We start from the raw sequence: 22988 nt of genomic DNA on the forward strand, positions 1-22988 counted from the left end.
ACGGCATGGCTTAGTTTCATTGAGATAGACAAGGCTGTGGTCCGTGTGATCAGATTAGCTATTTTCTGTAATTTTAGTTTCAGTGTCTGCCCTCTGATGCCCTCTTGCAACACTTACCGTCTTACTTGGGTTTCTCTTACCTTGGACGTGACCAGTAATGCCGAAGAAGCCGAAGTTGAACGGTTCTGTGAAGACCTACGAGACCTTCTAGAACTAACACCCCAAAAAGATGTCCTTTTCATTATAGGAGACTGGAATTCAAAAGTAGGACGTCAAGAAACAACTGGCATAACAGGCAAATTTGGCCTTGGAGTACAGAATGAAGCAGAGCAAAGGCTAATAGAGTTTTGTCAAGAGAACGCACTGGTAATAGCAAACACCCTATTCCAACAACACAAGAGAAGACTCTACACGTGGACATCACCAGATGGTCAACACCGAAATCAGATTGATTATATTCTTTGCAGCCAAAGATGGAGAAGCTCTATACAGTCAACAAAAACAAGACTGGGAACAGACTGTGGCTCAGATCATGAACTGCTTATTGCCAAATTCAGACTTAAATTGAAGAAAGTAGGGAAAACCACTAGTCCATTCAGGTATGACCTAGATCAAATCCCTTATGAGTATACAGTAGAAGTGACAAATAGATTTAAGGGACTAGACCTGATAGAGTGCCTGATGAACTATGAACAGAGGTTCGTGACATTGTACAGGAGACAGGGATCAAGACAATCCCCATGGAAAGAAATACAAAAAAGCAAAATGGCTGTCTGAGGAGGCCTTACAGATAGCTGGGAAGAGAAGAGAAGCGAAAAGCAAAGGAGAAAAGGAAAGATATTCCCATCTGAATGCAGAGTTCCAAAGAATAGCAAGGAGAGATAAGAAAGCCTTCCTCAGTGATCAGTGCAAAGAAATAGAGGAAAACAACAGATTGGGAAAGACTAGAGATCTCTACAAGAAAATTAGAGATACCAAAGGAACATTTCATGCAAAGATAGGCTCGATAAAGGACAGAAATGGTATGGACCTAACAGAAGCAGAAGATGTTAAGAAGAGGTGGCAAGAATACACAGAAGAACTGTACAAAAAAGATCTTCACGACCCAGATAATCACAATGGTGTGATCACTCACCTAGAGCCAGACATCCTGGAATGTGAAGTCAAGTGGGCCTTAGAAAGCATCACTACGAACAAAGCTAGTGGAGGTGATGGAATTCCAGTTGAGCTATTTCAAATCTTAAATGATGATGCTGTGAAAGTGCTGCACTCAATATGTCAGCAAATTTGGAAAACTCAGCAGTGGCCACAGGACTGGAAAAGGTCAGTTTTCATTCCAATTCCAAAGAAAAGCAATGCCAAAGAATGCTCAAACTGCCACACAATTGCACTCATCTCACATGCTAGTAAAGTAATGCTCAAAATTCTCCAAGCCAGGCTTCAGCAATACATGAACCGTGAACTTCCAGACGTTCAAGCTGGTTTTAGAAAAGGCAGAGGAACCAGAGATCAAATTGCCAATATCCGCTGGATCATCAAAAAAGCAAGAGAGTTCCAGAAAAATGTCTATTTCTGCTTTATTGACTGTGCCAAAGCCTTTGACTGTGTGGATCACAATAAACTGTGGAAAATTCTGAAAGAGATGAGAATACCAGCCCATCTGACCTGTCTCTTGAGAAACCTGTATGCAGGTCAGGAAGCAACAGTTAGAACTGGACATGGAACAACAGACTGGTTCCAAATAGGAAAAGGAGTCCGTCAAGGCTGTATATTGTCACCCTGCTTATTTAGCTTCTATGCAGAGTGCATCATGAGAAACGCTGAGCTGGAAGAAACACAAGCTGGAATCAAGATTGCCGGGAGAAATATCAATAACCTCAGATATGCGGATGACACCACCCTTATGGCAGAAAGTGAAGAAGAACTAAAGAGCCTCTTGATAAAAGTGAAAGAGGAGAGTGAAAAAGTTGGCTTAAAACTCAACATTCAGAAAACTAAGATCATGCATCTGGTCCCATCACTTCAGGGAAACAGTGGAAACAGTGTCAGACTTTATTTTTTCGGCTCCACAATCACTGCTGATGGTGATTTCAGCCATGAAATTAAAAGACGCTTACTCCTTGGAAGGAAGGTTATGGCCAACCTAGATAGCATATTTAAAAGCAGAGACATTACTTTGTCAACAAAAGTCCGTCTAGTCAAGGCTATGGTTTTTCCAGTGGTCATGTATGGATGTGAGAGTTGGACGGTGAAGAAAGCTGAGCACCGAAGAATTGATGCTTTTGAACTGTGGTGTTGGAGAAGACTCTTGAGAGTCCCTTGGACTGCAAGGAGATCCAATCAATCCATCCTAAAAGAGATCAATCTTGGGTGTTCATTGGAAGGACTGATGTTGAAGCTGAAACTCCAATACTTTGGCCACCTCATGCAAAGAGTTGACTCATTGGAAAAGACCCTGATGCTGGGTAGGATTGGAGGCAGGAGGAGAAGGGGACGACAGAGAATGAGATGGTTGGATGGCATCACCAACTCGATGGACATGGGTTTGGGTAGACTCCGGGAGTTGGTGATGGACAGGGAGGCCTGGAGTGCTGCAATTCATGAGGTTGCAAAGAGTCGGACACAACTGAGCGACTGAACTGAACTGAAAAATGAAATGTAGACATGATTTTTTTTTCTGTCTCTAAATACATTAGTGTGTGTGTTTTCCAAAACAAAGAATTCTTTTACATGACCACAGTTCTCAAAAATCAGGAAATTAATACTGATACAGTACTGTCATGTGATCTACCAAAGTTCTGTTGAATTGTTGTTTTTGTCATTTAATAGAAATCTATTCAAGTTCTCTAGACATAATGCTAAAAATATTTAACGTGGAGTTCTGCTCTACTATTTGAGAACATATAAACGAAATAAATTTTGCTGTGTTACTTTCATGTTTTCTCTTAGATATACTTTTTTTTTTTTTAATCATTGTTAAGGAATTGAACCAAAGCTAAATATCCTGGAAATTGTTAAACCTGCGGAAACGGTTGAAGTAGTTATTGATCCAGATGCTCACCATGCGGAAGCAGAAGCACATCTTGTTGAGGAAGCTCAAGTGATAACTCTTGATGGCACAAAACACATTACGACCATTTCAGATGAAACGTCAGAACAAGTGACCAGATGGGCTGCTGCGCTGGAAGGCTATAGGAAGGAGCAAGAGCGTCTTGGGATACCCTATGGTAATAAAATACATAATAATTATGTTAGGTAGAATAATATTTAGGTTTGACATAGAAGACATTATGGTGAATAAGTTATCCATTTTAAATATAGAACTTTTAGGAAATAAATAGATTTTCTGTGTATCTTTTTTTTTTGGACTGTAATACATGATGGTGCTGGGAATACAGTGATATACATTTTTTAAAAATCCTGCCTTTAACGTATTCATAATTAGTTAAAGAGAGAAACAATAAATGAAAAGAAGTAGTTTCCATTTTTAAGTTGTCAATAACTGGTATAAAAGAAACATACTAGAATCTCAAAGGGATCATAGTGATCTGGGGGAAAATTGGGAAAGAGTTTATTGTAGACAAGGAAACTTCTGGACATTCCAGATAGGAAGTGTTTGTGCAAAGCTGAGAGGTGGGAGTGTGCTGAGTAGTGAGAAGATACAGTGGGTGAGGAATTATTCTGTAGCATTATAGAATTGATTTTGATTGATGCAGGTGACAGTTGAAAATGAATGTGGCAGTGGGATGTGACATAAGTTGGAGTGGGTGGTTTCCATGTGTCTAGGTAATAACATTTAGGTTAGCCTAGACCAGGTGATTTCTGTGGGAGCGGAAAGAAGAAGATGAATCAAAATAGTGATAGGACTGATCAGCTGGTTGATGGATTGCATGAGGATAGAGAGGGAAGAGTCGAATATTTAACTTCTCAAGCTCGGGTGACTAGGCAATAATAATATTGATAAGAATTGGTTCAGTTCAATTCAGTTCAGTCGCTCAGTTGTGTCCGACTCTTGGCGACCCCATGAACCGCAGCACACCAGGCCTCCCTGTCCATCACCAACTCCTGGAGTTTACCCAAACTCATGTCCATTGAGAAGAATTGGTTACATCTTCATATTTCCTCAGCTAGGCACCATGGTAAGTGCTGAGCTTTCAGTGGTGCATAGGAAAGACAGTCGATGCCTTCTAAACCTTTCTGGGGAAGGTAGGAAAGTCTGGTATTGGAAAGATTTTTCAAGGGAAAGTGTTGATAGTGCTTAATTTTCAAGAGTACATATTCAATTGAGGGTCACCAGAAAGTAGTTTCAGGGGCACAGATTTGGACTGGAGATAAAGATGTTATCTGGGACGAAGTCACATTGAGTTTGTATTAAAGTCATAAAAGTAGGTGTAATCTCTAATGGGGAGAGAGAAAATGAATGATAACACAGTGCTGAACCTTGTCAACATTCAGGGTTGAGGAACAGGAAGTTGGGGAGACATGAAATAGCTTACCAGATAGAAGAAAAATAAGAACTATACATATATAGTGATATTGAAATTGAGAAGGAGTTTTAGATGATCACAAGTCTCAATGCTGCTGAGAAGGTCAAAGAATGCTGGCTGAGTAGTATCTACTAAATTTGGTCATCAGGGGCTCATTGGTGGATTTCAATACAAAATAGCTGTTGGAGACACAAAACTGAATTGTAAGAAATAAACATTGCAGAAATGGAAAAAACTGAGTATTAACTTGGTGAGGGGGCATTTCCTACAAGGTAATCATGTATTTTGTTCTTCCATTTGGCTCACTGGAGAGCAGTTGTGCATTTTGTTTTTTCTTAATAAAATTCCAAACTAACTGATGTAGAAACAAGTGAACCCATCAAATTTTAGATTAAGGAGTTGAAAAGGAGCTAAGAAGAAAGTGGAGTGGAAGCATCTTTTTATTTCATATAATGAGTTCACTTACTTGGGGGGGGGTGGGGAAACCTGTCTGGATTTTATCTGTGTGTTTTTGTGTGTGTGTTGACAAGTTAACTAAATTTATGTAATATCTAATATTCAACTAGGCTAATGGTAGTATTTTTGTCTTTAGATCCCATACAATGGTCCACAGACCAAGTCCTGCATTGGGTTGTCTGGGTAATGAAGGAATTCAGCATGACTGATATAGACCTCACTACACTGAATATTTCTGGAAGAGAACTCTGTAGTCTCAGCCAAGAAGATTTTTTTCAGCGAGTTCCTCGGGGAGAAATTCTCTGGAGTCATCTGGAACTTCTTCGAAAATGTATAAAATTGAAACTATTATCTTATTTGCATCATAACTTAAGTTTGATTTTATTTCTTTATAACTTTGTTTTCATCTTAATTGTTCATTGCTAATAGCAGTAATAATTAACATTTATTGTGTAAGGCTGTGATGTGCTGAGAACTTTATATGTATAATCTCATTTAATCTTGTACTAAAGCCAGAGATCATTACTTTCCTTATTTCTCCAGATAGGAGTCTGAGGCTTAGAGAGCCCCCACAAGGTTATAGAACTAGGGTGTGGCAGAACCAGGATCCAAACCCAGGCAGACTAACACTAGACTCCAAGTTCTGTTCTACCCAAGTAAGATTCTGTGCCTTGCAGTTAGCTCTGTTCATATATTCTAGTTGATGACTTCTGGTTCATCAGTAGGTCCTTTCACTGATGCTCATCTTTTAGAAGTTTAGGATTATTTGTTCACAGATAGCTTTTCTCTCCTGTTCATTATGGGGATTAAATCTTTTAAAATGTCTTTTAATCGAATGGGATTTTAAGGGAGGAAGGGGAAGTAGAGTTAAGTATGCAACCCACCATCTTGAATTGGAAGCCACTGGTTACAGTGTTTCCATGTTGCTCAACAGACATTATTTTGATGATTAAGGCTGTCCAACAAAAAGCGCTCAAATATATGTAAATTATTTTGTTTGAATTTTAATCCATGTTATATTTCAGGGACTGTTAAAATATGTTAGTAGCAACCCATTCCCTGACATTGTTATATAAATCAGAAACGCTAACCAAAAAACATATTTTTCAAAATGCATGAATAGGACATGCTGACTTTGCTTTTGTAATCACTGTGGATGAAAATATAAATGGTAGCATTTCATCCTACTGTGTACACAATTAGGGAACAGTTCTGGTGGAGGGATTTTTCAGTCATTTAATGCTTAAGATTTCATCTGCTGTTGAATAAGAAGTGAGCTCAGTGGAGAGGCTTTCCTTCATTGTTTTATTGGCAGTATCTCTCTTGTGTTGGTTCTCTTAAATATTAGGAGGAAAAGTATTGAAAAGACTTAGTAGATTCATTACATTTACAAGGTTTATTTCTAGTTTCAGTTCCTATTAGATAAATAAGTTGAATGTTCTAGTTGAAAGTTTATCCTTGGTGTCACAGGTTTTCTTCTCCATAGAGCTTTTTAGATGAGTAAGGTAAATTCTGAAATATTTCAAGTTTTTAACATGTGAGTCATGTTTACAGAAACATTTTCTTGTAGGAACTCTCAAGACTAGAACAAGGACAGTCTTTAGACTGCAGTTTGGTTTTTCTCAAGTTCATGATTTTTGCTGTCTATCCCAGATCAGCACTTTGTTTGTTGTTTCTCTCTGGCTCTCTTAGGGCTTCTCAAATGTTAAAGCTCACTCAGAGGCTTTTCCCAGCATAGGGGGCTGTGAGAAATCGTATGTATCTTTCCATCATCCTGCAGTAGAATGGGTCTTCTACAGAAGAGCTCTGCTTTGGAATTGTTTTGTTTACAAAAGTAACAAAGCCCCGTGGCCTACATGAATATCCTAAGGAATTCCTTGCTTATCTGGCCATGATTCTTTGCTCTGCCTGGCAAAGAAATTCCACTGGGTTTGGAAATCTAAGTCTCAGAATCTGGGAATGCGTAGGGTGATGTGTAAGCCTATGTCTGGTCAACTTTCCATAATTCACAAGCCTAACTTCTCAGAACAGACTCCTTGGGGCACAGTCTAGCTCTCTGGCCCCTCTTGTAGAGTGAAGTCTATAGCGTGTCCTTATTAACCTAGCATTTATTATCTGTTCTCAGTGATTTATCAAGGAGAAACAGTACTGAACAGATAGACCTCCTTCTTTAAGTATTTGTGTTAGTTTTCCCACCCGAGCCACCAGCTTCCTGCGGTTTCCCTTCTAGTGAAACTTTATCCAAGTCCTGCCGTACTCGGAGAGGATAATTAGGAAATGTTCCAGGAGTCCCAGGTCTCTATGGTGTCCTTCTTGGTGTGAATATGTCTTTTGTGGCCAGAGGCACAAAGCTCAGTTTGCTGAGAGTTTTCTTTGGGACAAAGAATTGCCTTATACCTTCAGTGTTCAGAGTTTTCATAAAATTGCTCCATACACCCTAGAGCTTTTCCCCTTAGGGCTCTGCTTCCTTTATGCAGGACCAGGGTTTGAGGGCTAGAGAAGGAATTCGATATTTAGAGTGTCTGTGTGGTCTTGGACCAGCCTTTCAAAAGCCCCTCTGTTTCTGTGTTCTGCCTTCTGTTAATATCTTCAGAGTTCCCAGGAAACAAACCAAACTCCAGTCCAAAAATCAGGGCTGAGTGGCTGATCTTACAGGTTGGTAATGCCTGTGCCATGTGGTGATGACTCTTCTTTGCCTCTTTTTAAGCTAAGGTACTATGTTCAGTCACAGTCAAGAGTTGAACAGTTTAGTTTCAATAGCACTTTGCCCTTTCAAGGTACTTTTATAAAATTTGGGGGGAATATACCAGAAATATAAAGCATGAATTTTTCTTCAGGACAGTTATCCTTGAGGAGAATGCTCAGAACTATGAATCTGAATAAAAGAATAGTGTCTTCAACTTATTGAAAGTTAACTGTATTTCAGGCATTGTGCTGCTTTTTTTTTTTTAGTTGATTTATCTATTTTTTAACTTTACAATATTGTATTTGTTTTGCCATACATTGACATGAGGCATTGTGCTTCTTAAAAATATTTTCCTTTAATCCTCACAACAGCCTCATGAAGTGGTAGGTGGGGGTATCTCACTTCATTATGAAGAAATCAGTGTTCGGGTTAGTTGAATAATTTACCATTGTCATACAGCCAATAAGTTAGTGCTAAGACCAGAACCCAGATCTGAGGCTAGTCTCATCTAATTGTTACCATTCCCAAACTCGGGACCCCCAAAGAAAGCTCCCATCTAACAACTAGGAGTCAAATCTCTCTTTAGTTTCCCGGTCCTCTTCAGCTCTGTGTCTGGCGTTGGAGCCTGGTGTGGCATTCTCAGTAGAACTGTGTTAGGAGCCCAGGCCCCAGGACTCAGCTTGGTACACAGATGACTGCCGGTGGGAGAACTTCAGTTAGAGAAACATCCAAGTCTGTGATGGGCACTAAAAAGGCTGAAGGGATATAGACTGGCAAGTGTAACTCTTATCTGAGAGGTAAAGTATAACATTTCAGTAGGAAATAGCAACGGATGAGTAATGAATGGTTCTCCAAACAGTTATATTAGGACCTTTTACACTGTAACTCATGGGGGTTTTTGTTTTTTTTGGGGGGTTTTTTGGCTGCACTGGTCTGCTTGTGGGATCTTAGTTCCGCATCCAGAGATTGAACCTGGGCCCTTGGCAGTGAGAGAGCGAAGTCCTAACCACTGGACAACCACTGGGGAGTTCCCTTCACTGTACCTCATTTGAGATCTGTATTTGTAGATGTGTTAAATTACTTAATTCATGTGTGACACAGAGATCAGCTGTAATTCCACTGAAAATTTGGCTATCTTTAGAAGAAGTATTCTAAAGTTAAAGCAGTTTTTTTTAATAGATATTTGATCATGCATACACCAAATTATGATGATCTCTCCAGTCATCTTGAAAGAGCCTTTTTTGATAAAGAAAATGTATCTAAATAATTTCACTGTGGTGATCTGATCTTGAATATTTCCTGTTTTACATAAAACGTAGATAAATAGATTTATAATAGACATTTTCAAACCCTGGTTCTCTGAACAACTTTTCTGAACATTGAATTGGAGCTTTCTTTCTGTTGCTTCTCTTAAAAATATCTACTCCCTGTAAAATGACTATGAAGAATTTTTTAGGTTCTTAGGCCAATAAGTTTCAGTTATTTGATGTTTTGCTTTTTTGTGTGCTTGGTTTTTGTTTTAATCGTGGAGGGTGGTGGTTTTTTTTTTTTAATTGAATTTTACTGAGTTGGAGTTTGCATTTGTGGCTTAAATGAAAACAAAAAATTTTTATGTGTGTTCTTAGATGTATTGGCAAGCCAAGAACAACAGATGAATGAGATAGTTACAATTGACCAACGTGAGTATTCATGTGCCCATAATATAGGGCTGATTTATCAATAAGAAATGTTCCATTTAGTACTGCAAGGTAGTAAAAAGAAAAGCTAATTTGTAAATTTTGTATGAAGTATTTTAGATATACAAAGACATAAATAAAGTGTAACCAACATCTGCATACACCATAAGAGATAAAATTTTATATGTTAAGTTTACCTGTTGTAGATTCCATTTTAAATGACTGTCCTGAACTTGAGGTTTCTTATTCTATGCATATTTTATATTTTTATGAACTTCTGTAACCATAAACACTTTAGGGCATTATTTTATACATGTATAAACTTTTGGATAAAGATGGTGTTATACTGTGTCTATCCTTTTATAGCTTGCTTTTTTGATTAACATTTATGAGACCTATGTTGATATCTGTAGCTCAATTTTATTTTCACTGCTATTTATCATTTTAAAAACTTTGTGAACATCATTGAATGAGTATCTGTAAGAATGTATGTGAGATTCTCTGGTTGTGATTTCATGGGGTTCTACCCTTTCAACTTTACTGGATATTACTAAAGTTTTTCTCAAAATGGTGGTATGTTTGTACTCCTGTCAGCAATGGAACATGAATTCTCATTTGTCCACATTGTCCAAAATTTGATAAGCCATCTTTTATGAACAAATATTTTAAAAAATAGATTTTTTTATAACTTTTATCTAATGTATATACATCAATAAGTTTTTCCAAAATAAGGAAACCAACTTTTATTCATTTAAGATTAATAGACAGTAATGCAGACATTATACCTTATCCTCTGAACTTTTGTTTAGGTAATTAGAGAGGCATCTAATTGCATTTTATTTCCTTTCAGTAGTTTTTTCTCTATTTGTATTGGAAGGAGAAAAAAAATTTTTCCCTTTGTCTTTCTTTGCAGCTGTGCAGATTATTCCAGCATCAGTGCAGTCAGCTACACCAACTGCCATTAAAGCTATAAATAGTAGTGCAAAGGCAGCTAAAGTACAAAGAGCTCCGAGGATTTCAGGAGAAGATAGGAGTTCGCCTGGAAACAGAACAGGTATTTTTGCATTATCATCTGATATTTATAAAATTTGTCAATTATGTATGGTTTGTTTTATTTCACTGTATGAAAATGTGAATATGGACTTTTTCTCTTCTGGGACTCCTATGATTCAAATGTTGGAGCATTTAACATTGTCCCAGAGGTCTCTGAGGTTGTCCTCATTCTTTTTAATTCTTTTTTCCTCTCTGCATCATTTATTTCTACCATTCTTTCTTCTACCTCACTTATCCTATCTGCTGCCTCTGTTATTCTACTGTTGGTTCCCTCCAGAGTGTTTTTGATCTCATTTATTGCATTATTCATTATTGACTGACTCTTTTTTATTTCCTCTAGGTCCTTGTTAAACATTTCTTGCATCTTCTCAATCCTTGTCTCCAGGCTATTTATCTGTAACTCCATTTTGTTTTCAAGATTTTGGATCATTTTTACTATCATTATTCTGAATTCTTTTTCAGGTAGACTCCCTATCTCCTCCTCTTTTGTTTGGTTTGGTGGGTATTTATCATGTTCCTTTATCTGCTGAGTATTTCTCTGCCTTTTCGTCTTGTTTATATTGCTGTGTTTGAGGTGGCCTTTCTGTATTCTGGCAGTTTGTGGTTCCTCTTTACTGTGGAGGTTCCTCCCTGTGGGTGGGGTTGGAAGAGTGGCTTGTCAAGGTTTCCTGGTTAGGAAAGCTTGCGTTGGTGTTCTGGTGGGTGGAGCTGGATTTCTTCTCTCTGGAGTGCAATGAAGTGTCCAGTAGTGAGTTTTGAGATGTCTGTGGGTTTGGTGTGACTTTGAGAAGCCTGTATATTGAAGCTCAGGGCTATGTTCCTGTGTTGCTGGAGAATTTGTTCGGTATGTCTTGCTCTGGAACTTGTTGGCTCTTGGGTGGTGCTTGGGTTCAGTGTAGGTATGGAGGCTTTTGATGTTCTCTGGAGTCAGGAGTTCTCTGGTGTTCTCAGGTTTTGGACTTAAGCCTCCTGCCTCTGGTTTTCAGTCTTATTCTTACAGGAGCCTCAAGACTTCTCCATCCATACAGCACCGATGATAAAACATCTAGGTTAATGGTGAAAAGATTCTCCACAATGAGGGACACCCAGAGAGGTTCACAGGGTTACATGGAGAAGAGAAGGGGGAAGAGGGAGATAGAGGTGACCAGAGGAGAAGAGGGGGAATCAAAAGGGGCGAGAGCAAGCTAGCCAGTAATCAATTCCCTATGTGCTCTCCCCAGTCTGGAACCCTCAGAGAGGTTCACAGAGTTACATAGAGAAGAGAAGAGGGAGGAAGGAGATAGAGGTGACCAGGAGGAGAAAAGGGGGAATCAAAAGGAGAGAGACAGATCTAGCCAGTAATCAGTTCCCTTAGTGTTCTCCACAGCCCAGAACACACAAAGAGATTCACAGAGTTGGGTAGAGAAGAGAAGGGGGAGGGAGGAGATGGAGGTGACCTGGGGGAGAAAAAGGGGAGTTAGAAGAGGGAGAGAGTAATCCAGCCAATAATCACCCTCCTAAGTAAAAATGGGTACTGAAGATTGGCTTCTTAAAAGGTAGAAAATTGATAGCAAATACCAAAAAGCAAAGATTAAAAATCTAGATTAGAGGTTGGATTCTCAAAAATACAGTATTAAAAAAACAAAACAGAATCACAAAAATTATAAAAAATATATATGAAGTTTGCTTTAAAAATAGGATCTTTTTTTTTTGCAAGGTAAATAGTAGGTTATAAAAATGAAAATTAAAGGCATAATAGAGACCTTAAAAATAATTTTTTTTTTTAATTTAAAAAATGATAATGGTAAAAATATATCTAAGAATTTCTCTGGAGCTGTCGCAGGCAGTGTGGGTCAGTTCAGTTTCAGATAGTTCCTTGTTCCAGCTTATACTTCTCAAGATCTGTAGGCCCCTTCCGATGTAGTCGGTGCTAACTACAGGGTTTTAATCTGTTGCACCTGTCACTTCCAAAGCAGTTCCCTCAGTTTATTTTGGCTTCTTCTGTTTGCAGGTCTCTTCAGTGTCTAATTTCCGCCCTGACACAAGGGGGCGAAGGTGGTCGCTTATTTAGTCTCACTTGTTCAGTTGTGCTGTGGGGAGAGAGGAACACTGCAAACAAATATCACTGGCATGTGTGGGGAGTGCTCGCAGTGTCTCAGCCACACTGGGTTTGCCCCCGCTCACCTGGGTTGCGTGCACCTCCCAGGTCTAAGCCGCTCAGGTTCAGGGTCTTGAGTACTCCACAAAGGCGCAAACTCAGTTGGGCCTGCGTTTTGTGCCTTTCCCAGGTCCGAGCAGCTCAGGCGACCAGGTGCTTGGCGAGCACACTCTCTCCAGGTGCGGGGTGTGTCTTATCACCTCCCTGGTCCCAGACTCTTGGTTCCTCTCAGGTGTGCCGTGTGTCTCTTCTGGGGAGCTGATCTCTGGCTGTGACCCTCCCTGCAGATGTCAACCATCCAGAATCCCAGGAAGTCTGGGTTAGCAACTGGGAGCCTGCTTGCAGTTTGGTAGAGGATGCCGTCTCTGGGGCCGAGTTTACCCCTTGCCTTCTGTCTCTGGCTGGTGCCCACCTGCTTCCCTGTCTCCAGCAGGGGATGGGCTGGTCTGCAGCCTGCTAGCTCTCTGGTATTCACTCAGTTCTTTGTTCTTTGAGTGGGCTGGCAGTGCCTTAGATTAGGGCTTTTCGTGGGAAAGTTCTCTCTCTCTCTCTCTCTTTTTTTTCCTCTCTCTCTCTGGCTATCCCACAGTTTGGGTTGCTATCTCAGGTTAGCTCCTGCAGATTGCCTTCAGGGCATTCAGGCCCAGTCCTTACCCTAAGCAGTGCAGCCCATGCCTCCCTGTTCAGCCCCTGCTTGCTGGTGGCAGATGCCAGCATCTGGGCTACTTCTCAGCTGGAAATTGCTGTTAGGCACGTAATCTGTGGGTTTTATTTATTTATTTTTCTTTCCTCCTGGTTATGTTGCCGTCTGAGATTCCCAAACTCCCCACAGACCTGCCGGTGAGAGGGTTTCCTGGTGTTTGGAAACTTCTCCTCTTTTAAAACTCCCTTCTTGGGACAAGTCTCTGTCCCTAACTCTTTTGTCTCTCTTTTTATCTTTTATATTTTGTCCTATCTTTCAAAGACAATGGGCTGCCTTTCTGGGTGCTTGATGCCAGTGTTCAGAAGTGGAATTTTTGTGGAATTTTCTCAGCGTTCAAATGTTCTTTCGATGAATTTGTGGGGGAGAAAGTGGTCTCCCCGTCCTATTCCTCTGCTATCTGAGGACCACCCCCTGGACTTTTTTTCTGAAAATACTTAGATAGCATTCGTAAAAAGAAGTTTATGTTTTTCATGTGGCTGAGATATGAACCAAAGGACCTGTTTGTTGTCTTTTGTCCTCTGAAAATCCATAGCATTGTGGTCAGGCTTGTCTTTCTTGTCAATTTCTAGGAAACAATGGCCAGATCCAACTGTGGCAGTTTTTGCTAGAACTTCTTACTGACAAGGATGCTCGAGACTGCATTTCTTGGGTTGGTGATGAAGGAGAATTTAAGCTAAATCAGCCCGAACTGGTTGCACAGAAATGGGGACAACGTAAAAACAAACCTACAATGAACTATGAGAAACTTAGTCGTGCATTAAGGTAAGCATTTTAAAAGTATCAATCACTCATTTCTAAAAAATGGCTTCTTATTTGTATAAACATTGTTATGTAATGATGTTAAAATACTTGACTTATGTTTTCTTTTTATAAATAAAACTAAAAATGTTCACATTTATCTTAAAAATTACTTCTTAAAAAGATTTTTAGTAGTAACTTGAGATATGTAGAATTTTTAAAAAGATGATTCTAGATTATTTGTTTTTACCTGATTAAAAACATACACCACTCTGTTTAAAACCAGCATATTTAATCTTTGAGGTTTCTGTTTTTTTTATTAACAGAGATGCTGTCATTTGGCATAGGTGCATTGAGTGTCTGTAAACTCTAGTAAATACATAGATATTGTCAATTTTTATAATTAGATGCAAAATGTTAACCCATTTCTCTTTTTCCTTCCCCCAAGTCAGCCTAAATCTGAATATTCAAACTTTTTCATCAAGTTGAAATAGAATAATTATTTATAATTTCTCATAAATGGTATGAAAGTTTTGATGTAATTACTGTCAGAATTTATGCTTACTACAGTGATGGAAATTCAGTATGTGCACTTAAGTATCTGAGAAGTAGGACATGCAGGAATTATGTCTATTTTTTTGGAAGAGTGAATTTGATAAAGCAGTTCTGTGAATTTCACACAGAATATGGTTTTCTTCTCGCAACCTTTCTATCTCCTCATCCCAGTATAATTATATAATTATGTGGAATACTGGTTAAATCAGCATTCCTTGTTACAGGATTGTGGCATTCAAGTACTATTACCTAGTTTATCGTGATAATTTTTCTTTTCCACAATGACAATTTGTTTTCCTTAGCACATATAAGTAACTAAAATGCTTTCTTTTCAGTATACTTATTACTCAGTGTCAAACACTGAGTAATCTAAAGATCCTTCCTGTGTAATCAGAATTAAAACTGTCATTTTTGACAGTTGATGTGATTGTGTACGCGCAAGTCCCTTCAAAATTACAGATGAATTATTAGAATTAATAATTAAGATGTCACTTGTCCGCAGTTGGCCTAAGTTTCAATGCAGTAGCTGCCTGAATAAGTGTTTTCATAGAACTTGACAAGATGATTATAGAATTCATATGTGAATGTAAAGTGGCAGTGGACAGGAAGGCCTGGTGTGCTGCAGTCCATGGGGTCACAAAGAGTCGGAAATGACTGAGCTACTGAACTGATAAAGTGTCATGAGAACCAGGACACCTGAAGAAGATTAACAAACTGGACAGACTTGCTCTACAGGATATAGAGACTCACTGTAACAGTAAAACAGTGTGCCATTTGCTTAGGATAGACAGAAGACCCAAGATTAGAATTGATAACCTGAATAGAACAAAAAATACAAGAACATTTGATTTAAAGATGGCCGTAGGGAAGAGACCTACATTTCAGTCAGTAGTGCTGGGACAGTTGACTATCCATATTGACCTCCTTCCTCATAGCATACTGAAAATCAATTCTATGTAACTTGTAGCTCTAAATTGTGAAAGTAAAATAGGGAAGCATCTAGAAATGCTTTCTTGACTTTAGTAGATGAGAAGAGATATTAAATACAACCAGAAGCACTTAACCTAATGGAAAAGATCAATAAATTGGACTACACTTAAATTAAGAACTTCTGGCCATTAGAAACCACCAAGAGTGAAAGTTAGGCACATATATCTAATGTAAGACTCTTACATAAAATAATTAAAGAACTCTTACAGACCCATAGGAAATTAGGAAAAATTTAGAGATTATCCAAATGGCCAATCAGTTTGCTGACAAAGGTCCATCTAGTCAAAGCTGTGGTTTTCCAGTAGTCTTGTATGGATGTGAGAGTTGGACCATAAAGAAGGCTGAGTGCCAAAGGATTGATGCTTTTGACCTGTGGTGTTGGAGAAGACTCTTGAGAGTCCCTTGGACTGCAAGGAGATCCAACCAGTCCATCCTAAAGGAAATCAACCCTAAATATTCATTGGAAGGACTAATGCTGAAGCGTCAATACTTTGACCACCTGATGCGAAGAACTGACTCATTGGAAAAGACCCTGATGCTAGGAAAGATTGAAGGTGGGAGGAGAAGGGGACAACAGAGGATGAGATGGTTGGATAGTGTCATAGACTCCATGGACATTAGTTTGAGCAAGTTCCAGGGGATAGTGAGGGACAGGAACGCGTGGCATGCTGCAGTCCATGGGGTCGCGAAGAGTTGGACACAACTTAGTGACTGCACAAGAACACATCCAAGAGTGGCTAAAATGAAAATAATTGCTTGTACTAAGTGTTGGTGAGGATATGTAGCAGTGGGAATGCTTCTACACTTTTGGTAGGAGTGTTAACTGTGACCAATAACCTAGCAGTTTATCTTCTAAGGACTTACCAGAAAAAATGTACGTATATATTCATATGGATGTTTATAGAAGCCTTATTTATAACATCCCAAAATCAGAAGGGGCTTCCCCAGTGGCTCAGTGGTTAAGAACCTACCTGCAATGCAGGAGACACAGGTTTGATCCCTGGGGTGGGAAAAGCCCCTCGAGTAGGAAATGGCAACCTGCTCCAGTATTCTTCCCTGGGAAATCCCATGGATAGAGTAACCTGGCAGGCTATAGTCCATGGAGTTGCCAAGAGTCGGACCCAACTGAAGTGACTGAGCATGCAAGCACACACAAAATCAGAAACCACTCAAATATCTTGCAACAGTAGAGTGAATAAGTAAACTGTGATATAGTATAGAATACTGTGTATCCATGAAAATGCACTTATATGGGTGAACCTCACAAACATAATATTCAGTGAAAAAAATCCAGACCCAAAAGAGTGTATACTGAATTTATATAGTAGCATGTAAATAACAGCAAAACTAAATTACAGCACTTACAGATACATGTTTGGGTGATAAGAATACAAAAGCAGCAATGAAATTATTACCACGAACTAGGATTGTGTAACCTTTTAGAGCAAGGGAGGGGTGATGATTGAGAGGGGCTGTGGAGGAGCTGGGGGGTGCACACAGTGTTCTGTGTCCTGACCAGAGTCATAGTTAACAGGTGAATGAATGTTCACTTTGTAATAAGTCACTGAGCTGTTCACTTAAATCAAAATGCCTACAGTATTTTAACTGGATGACAAGCTGTTGATAGTTTGTGGGCTGATATAATTCTGTATTAATGTAGTTGACAAAAAAATAGATACAAGACTATGCCCAATGTGTTACATCTCTTACTGGGAAAGTGGACATAATCATTATACTTTAGCTGTTCTGGAATTAGGGAGAGATGACAGTTTACTGCATGTAGTTTTTTTTGTTAATGGATTTTTGGTTACACTGAGTTATTTTTATAATAAAGTCCTACTAAATGTGATAGTTTATACCACCCATACTTTTTGCATGTAGTTGTTTCTTTTGTAACAGCTCTTCATCAAATGAATGCAAATGCACACAAATGGGCAGTACAGTTTTAAGATAAAGTCTCCAAAATCTGCCAGCCCAGTTTTGACTTACCTTTTTTCCTGTTAATTGGAATTGGCAGTGCACATGTGTGTTTGAGTGTTAGTTGCTCAGTCGTGTCAGACTCTTTGCCACCCCATGGACTGTACCTCACCAGGCAGTGCATAGGGGTAAATAAAGTCTTTTTCCAAAGTAAGTATAATTCCAGTCTGTTTTATATCCATAAACCAGGCTTCTAGAGTGATTTCCCCAAGTGTACCTATAGGCAATGGCACCCCACTCCAGTACTTGTGCCTGGAAACTCCCATGGACAGAGGAGCCTGGTAGGCTGCAGTCCATGGGGTTGCAAAGAGTCAGACACAACTGACCGACTTCACTTTCACTTTTCACGTTGACGCATTGGAGAAGGAAATGGCAACCCACTCCAGTATTCTTGCCTGGAGAATCCCAGGGACGGGGAAGCCTGGTGGGCTGCTGTCTATGGGGTCGCATAGAGTCGAACACGACTGAAGCGACTTAGCAGCAGCAGCAGCAGCAACCTATGTAGCTTTAGAAACTGTTTATGAATTCCTCTTTTCTGTTGTTCTGGTCCTCTCTATTTTTTCTTTTTTTTTTTTTAACCCTTTTGCTTACAGTTTTGAGGTTCCCCTGTTGGTTTGGAGAATTTCTCTGGAAGGAGACCCTTTAATATATTAAAATGATAAAGATGAAAGCATAGATATGTAATAAAGCATTTTATACGAGACAGAAAAATGGACATTCCAACAACCAGAGAATATGTATATTAAAATTTTTTATTCATACCACATAGGTTCTTAATTATCACCATAGCTTCTATTTTATAGTGGGCTATATGTGCCAGTCATTGTGTGCTGAGCACTTTACAGAGATAATCCTTTTAATCTTCAATAATTCTATTAGGGTCCATACTCTTTTAAATCTCATTTTATAAATGAGTAATACAGGCTTATAGCAAACAAATGTGCTTTTCCTGTGGTCACAGGAAAGACATGAGGTTTTGAATCTTGGCATTCTGATTCAGACTGCTTGTTCTTGGATTCTGTTACTGCTCCTAAGGTTTTTTGGTTTTGCTTATAATGTTTATTTTTAAATTCAGTGTTTCAGCATAATTTTTGAGAATATGTTTTGAAGATTTAGTACATAAAGTTTTAGAGTACTTAGCATTGAAATTTTAGTTAATATTTAAAGTTCCTTTGGATAACAGCATTAAATATTTCTTTATAACCTCATTGTTAGTTGCTGTTGTGATAGATATAGTACTAGGCTTCTGTTTATGGATTAATCTGTGAAGTATTGTAAGAAGTCCAGAGTTTTTTAAAAAATTTTTATATGGTCGTAATGCAGTTTTCTCTTTTTAAAGGTATTATTACGATGGGGACATGATTTGTAAAGTTCAAGGCAAGAGATTTGTCTACAAGTTTGTCTGTGACTTGAAGACTCTTATCGGATACAGTGCAGCAGAGTTGAACCGTTTGGTCACAGAATGTGAACAGAAGAAACTTGCAAAGATGCAGCTGCATGGAATTGCCCAGCCAGTCGCAACAGTAGCCCTGGCTACTGCATCCTTGCAGACAGACAAGGATAATTGAACCCAGGACCTTCTGGGAGTCCAAGGTCTTTCTTAAAATGTTAGAGCAACAAGTATTGCTCTTCCCTTTATTACTGAATTTGAATCTTCTTTATTTCTAGACTGTACAATCTGATGCATGATTTTTTTTATAAATATTTCATACTCTTGTGAATTTGGATCTTTTTACTTTGAGCATATATTTTAGAATATGTGTATGTTAAACAATCACCACAATGTCTTTAGGCTGGTTCATTGTGGGATAGTTTGTTAACAGTCAGAAAAGCTAAACTGGTCAGTATTAATGTCTAGCCCTACCAAAAATAGCCGGTAGCATCTGAGGATGAAAAATAAATGAAGTATCTCCAGGAAACAGTCTGGCTTAACTATTAATATTTTTGAAAATATAACTGTTTCCCCTCTCTGCTGCTTTAGATGTTGCTTTACATAAAAACCAGAAAGTGGAATTTTTCACAGCTGAAGCATGTATGCCTGTTTCATCTAATCAAGCAGAGCTAAAGTAGTCATATCCAATAAAATTATAATATTAATAAAATTACTAAGAGTATCACATTATTAAAATAATTTATGTATTTCCAAGTAAAAGACAGTAAAAAAAGACTGGCAGAAGAGGAGTGCTGAAGAAAGAGATCCAGGTTTAACTCTGGCTTTACTCAAAAGCCAATTTTAAGGATTTACTGTATAGATTATTCATAATGTCAGGCCAAGAATTTAAATTATTATAAGAGAGACATTAAATCCTAATAAACCAACTATTACAAAAATTCTCAGATGATCTCTGTTTTTCCTGTCAGAGATTTAAAAATCTGAAAAAGTATACCTCAACCAGAAATAAAATTTTGGTTTAGTTTGGTTTGTTATGGGTCCCTTTTGTTTAAAATTAATTATCCTGTAGTGCTGGTTTATTACACAAAACAGCTTTCATAGTCTTGTGTTTCTGATGAAGACTTTAAATCAGTCAGCAGTACTTTATCTTTCAAGACATGAGTAAATTACTTGCAAATAGTTCTAAAGGGAAAATTTGACCTCCAGTACAGGCAGTCTTCTCTTAAAATTTCCCATTTATTTAATTTTTTCCTTTAAATATTATATATGTGAGTGTACAAATATCTATACATGTCCAGTAGGCCATCTTATACACATACACACAAATATATGTACACACATATAAACAAAGGCGTATATTCAAAAGGTGATATTTCAAAACTCGCTTAGAAATCCTTTAAAAATTAAATAATTCTTACATACATGAAACTCTTTACCTACTATAAGCCAACACTGACCAGAAATGGCTAGAAATGTCTTTTTTTCTTGCTTGCTTTGCTTAAGTTTCCTTACTTTTTTTCCCTTTGAGTTTGTTTTAAGGTATCATGCGCAAGTCATGATATGAGATACTTTAATCCTCTTATAACAGAAGACTGATTCTCAAATATTACTTTATGTACCTTCTCCTTCATCATCTCCTTTAAATCCATCCCCTAAACAGCTTTATAAGAGCTCATTTAATGCATTTAACTAACTAGGAGGAAAGGGCTACAGTAATGCAAGGAGGCATTGTTGGCAGTTGCTGCTCCCACTACTAAATAGTGGTTTGTAAAGAACCATAAGAGGCAGGGATCTTAGGAAGAGCGAGGAGGGGGAGGTGTGTATGACCTCCTTTTCTGATAACTTCAGATCATAATATTAAGTGTTACACTGTGGGACTACAACATGTAATGTCAGTTCACATATTATTGTATTATGTTGAAGTCCTTTAAGACCAAGCAGTAGAAAGAATAAAATCTGTAATTTCCATTTTTACCTTTTTATAAACCCAGAATCAACTGACCAACTATTAGTTCAGCTTGAATGCTGTGATTGCAAGAATATCTGGGTAGAATAGCAATGTGATACAGAGATGTTCTAGTTCAGGTAACAGGTAGCTGAAAAGAGGGTTTTTCACCATCCTCTTACAGTCTGGGAAGTTGACAAGTCAGTTACAGTTTTAAAATAATAATGATAAAGTCTACTTTTCTGTTATATTATCAAGAGCTTAAAATTATTGACTTTTGACTTACAATACTTTGAGGGAGACATTATGTTAAAGTTTTAGCCAAGATGACAGATTTCCGTTATATCTCAACTATATGTGTATATATTTTAAGGCAAGGAATTCTCCTAGATCTCTAAAAATCAATCTGTTATTTCTATTTTTATTTTTCCCCTGTGTTCCTCAGATACCTTAAAAAAAAAATTCTATTCATTTTCCTTTTGCAGGTTTTCTTTTATTCCTTGTTATCATTTGAACAGTCAGTTCTCAAACACGATCTGATGCTGTTTCTTTTTTCTTCTTTGCCTCTCAGCATCATTTTATGCACCATAAGCAATGAGACTAATTTCCCCAGTTGATTCAAGAAACTTCCGTTACTTTGTCTCAGCTTGTAAATTATGTCCATTGTGCTTATTGAAGTTGCAGTTATGAGAAGCCCAGTAGTCTTTTCTTTTATTGAAAGATAACTTATATTTTGAAAGATAATATGATTTATGCTATTCATTCTTTGTTCTGATTTTATGAATAAATTTTCCATAGGAGAATTTATAGTTAGTATATCAGAGGAGGAAAGATAAAATTATTGGTCATTTCTATACCATATAAGTATAAAAATGATGAAGTGTTCATTTTTGTTTTAAAACTTTTTCCACATGAGATTCTCATTGAGCCAGTTTTCATACATATCTTGCTAGCCTGAAGTTTAGGAATTTGTGTTGGCATCAGAAAATCAAACAGATCAGGCAAAATTACTGTGTGGTTGATGTCACATGAATTAACTCATCACTTTTATTTTTGTCAGTCCATGTCAGTTAATCAGGAAAGATTGTTTTTTTGCCCCTGATAAATGGTGAAATTCAAGTATGATATTTCTTTAAAGGGTTGTGCCTCCAAATATTTTTGGTGAGGTCTGCTGTTTCTCATATTCATCATTTTATGCTACTGCCTTTTAAAAAGAACTAATGTATCTTTGAAATAGCACAAAAATGTTTTAAATTTCATAATTTCAAAATAACCTGTGACTAACTTAATGTCTTCATATCTAGAGGGTATAAAAATATTGATATTTCAGTGATATTTCACTTGCTGCCAGAAAAAAATATTCTCAATCTTTTGTAAGAGGGAGGAGGATTTTTGCATACATTTTTACTCTTTAAATAAAGACACTTATACTGTCATAATAACAATTATGTATTTCTTTGTGGTTTTTATTTTTTTTTGTAATTTTACATAAGACAGTTATTTTCTATTTTTACTCAGATAAAAAATATTTGTGCATAAAATGTAAAAATAGTAAAATGAGAAAAATAAAACTATTATACAGTATATTTCTGTGTTTTTTAGAAGTTTTTTCCCCAGCATACAGATAGTCTCAAATTCCTGGGATATTTGGTTAGATGAAAATGTGACAGTTCACATCTGGTGTATTATACATGTGATTCCCATATACTTTATTTAAAAACTATTAATACCAATTTGGGAAGAACAGAGTCCACTGAACTAAAATTAGGTGTTAGAGAGTTTAGTCTTTTTAAGAAAATAAATGAAAACCCCATAAACAAAGCTGAATTATTTCAGAAGAGCAACAGAAGAAATAGTAACACTGAGTACTTGTCAAAAGGCAAGTTGATGATTGTTAGAAATACTTAGTCAAGTTTGTTAGGTCTCCTTTTTGTTTGTTTTAAATTATGAAAAATTGCCTTTTCATGTTGCCTTGTGGGTGCTTCAGTCAGGAGCAGAGTGTAGAGGAATCAAAGGGGAAAGGAGAAAAACCTTACTTTCACTTTTGTTTATGGTCAAGCAATGATCACATTTTGACTGACGTGCTTTAAAAAGAAATTATTTGAGTAGAATAAATTGCTTTTCACACAATCTAATTTTATCTAGTTTGAAGTGATGAAAATCATCAGTTAGGTATATTTGTTCTCCCAAGA

The 22988-nt window shown here is 37.6% G+C and overlaps 1 protein-coding gene across 9 annotated transcripts in view; it reads left to right on the forward strand.

Annotated features, from left to right (window-relative positions):
• GABPA (GA binding protein transcription factor subunit alpha) overlaps positions 1-22380 on the forward strand; it is a 42711-nt gene extending 20331 nt beyond the window's left edge. For all 9 annotated transcript variants that reach the window (XM_081557359.1, XM_081557348.1, XM_081557409.1 and 6 more), the window contains 6 exons: positions 2982-3227; positions 5080-5274; positions 9255-9308; positions 10219-10359; positions 13768-13960; positions 18798-22380. In XM_081557359.1, coding sequence (XP_081413485.1) covers positions 2982-3227; positions 5080-5274; positions 9255-9308; positions 10219-10359; positions 13768-13960; positions 18798-19026 — 1058 coding nt within the window. In that variant the 3' untranslated portion in view covers positions 19027-22380. The remainder of the gene's footprint in view (positions 1-2981; positions 3228-5079; positions 5275-9254; positions 9309-10218; positions 10360-13767; positions 13961-18797) is intronic.
• Positions 22381-22988: the final 608 nt, after the last annotated feature.

Source organism: Giraffa tippelskirchi, chromosome 2, assembly GCF_054371585.1.
Source record: "Giraffa tippelskirchi isolate mGirTip1 chromosome 2, T2T-mGirTip1v1.2.pri, whole genome shotgun sequence".
NCBI classification, from domain to species: Eukaryota; Metazoa; Chordata; class Mammalia; order Artiodactyla; family Giraffidae; genus Giraffa; species Giraffa tippelskirchi.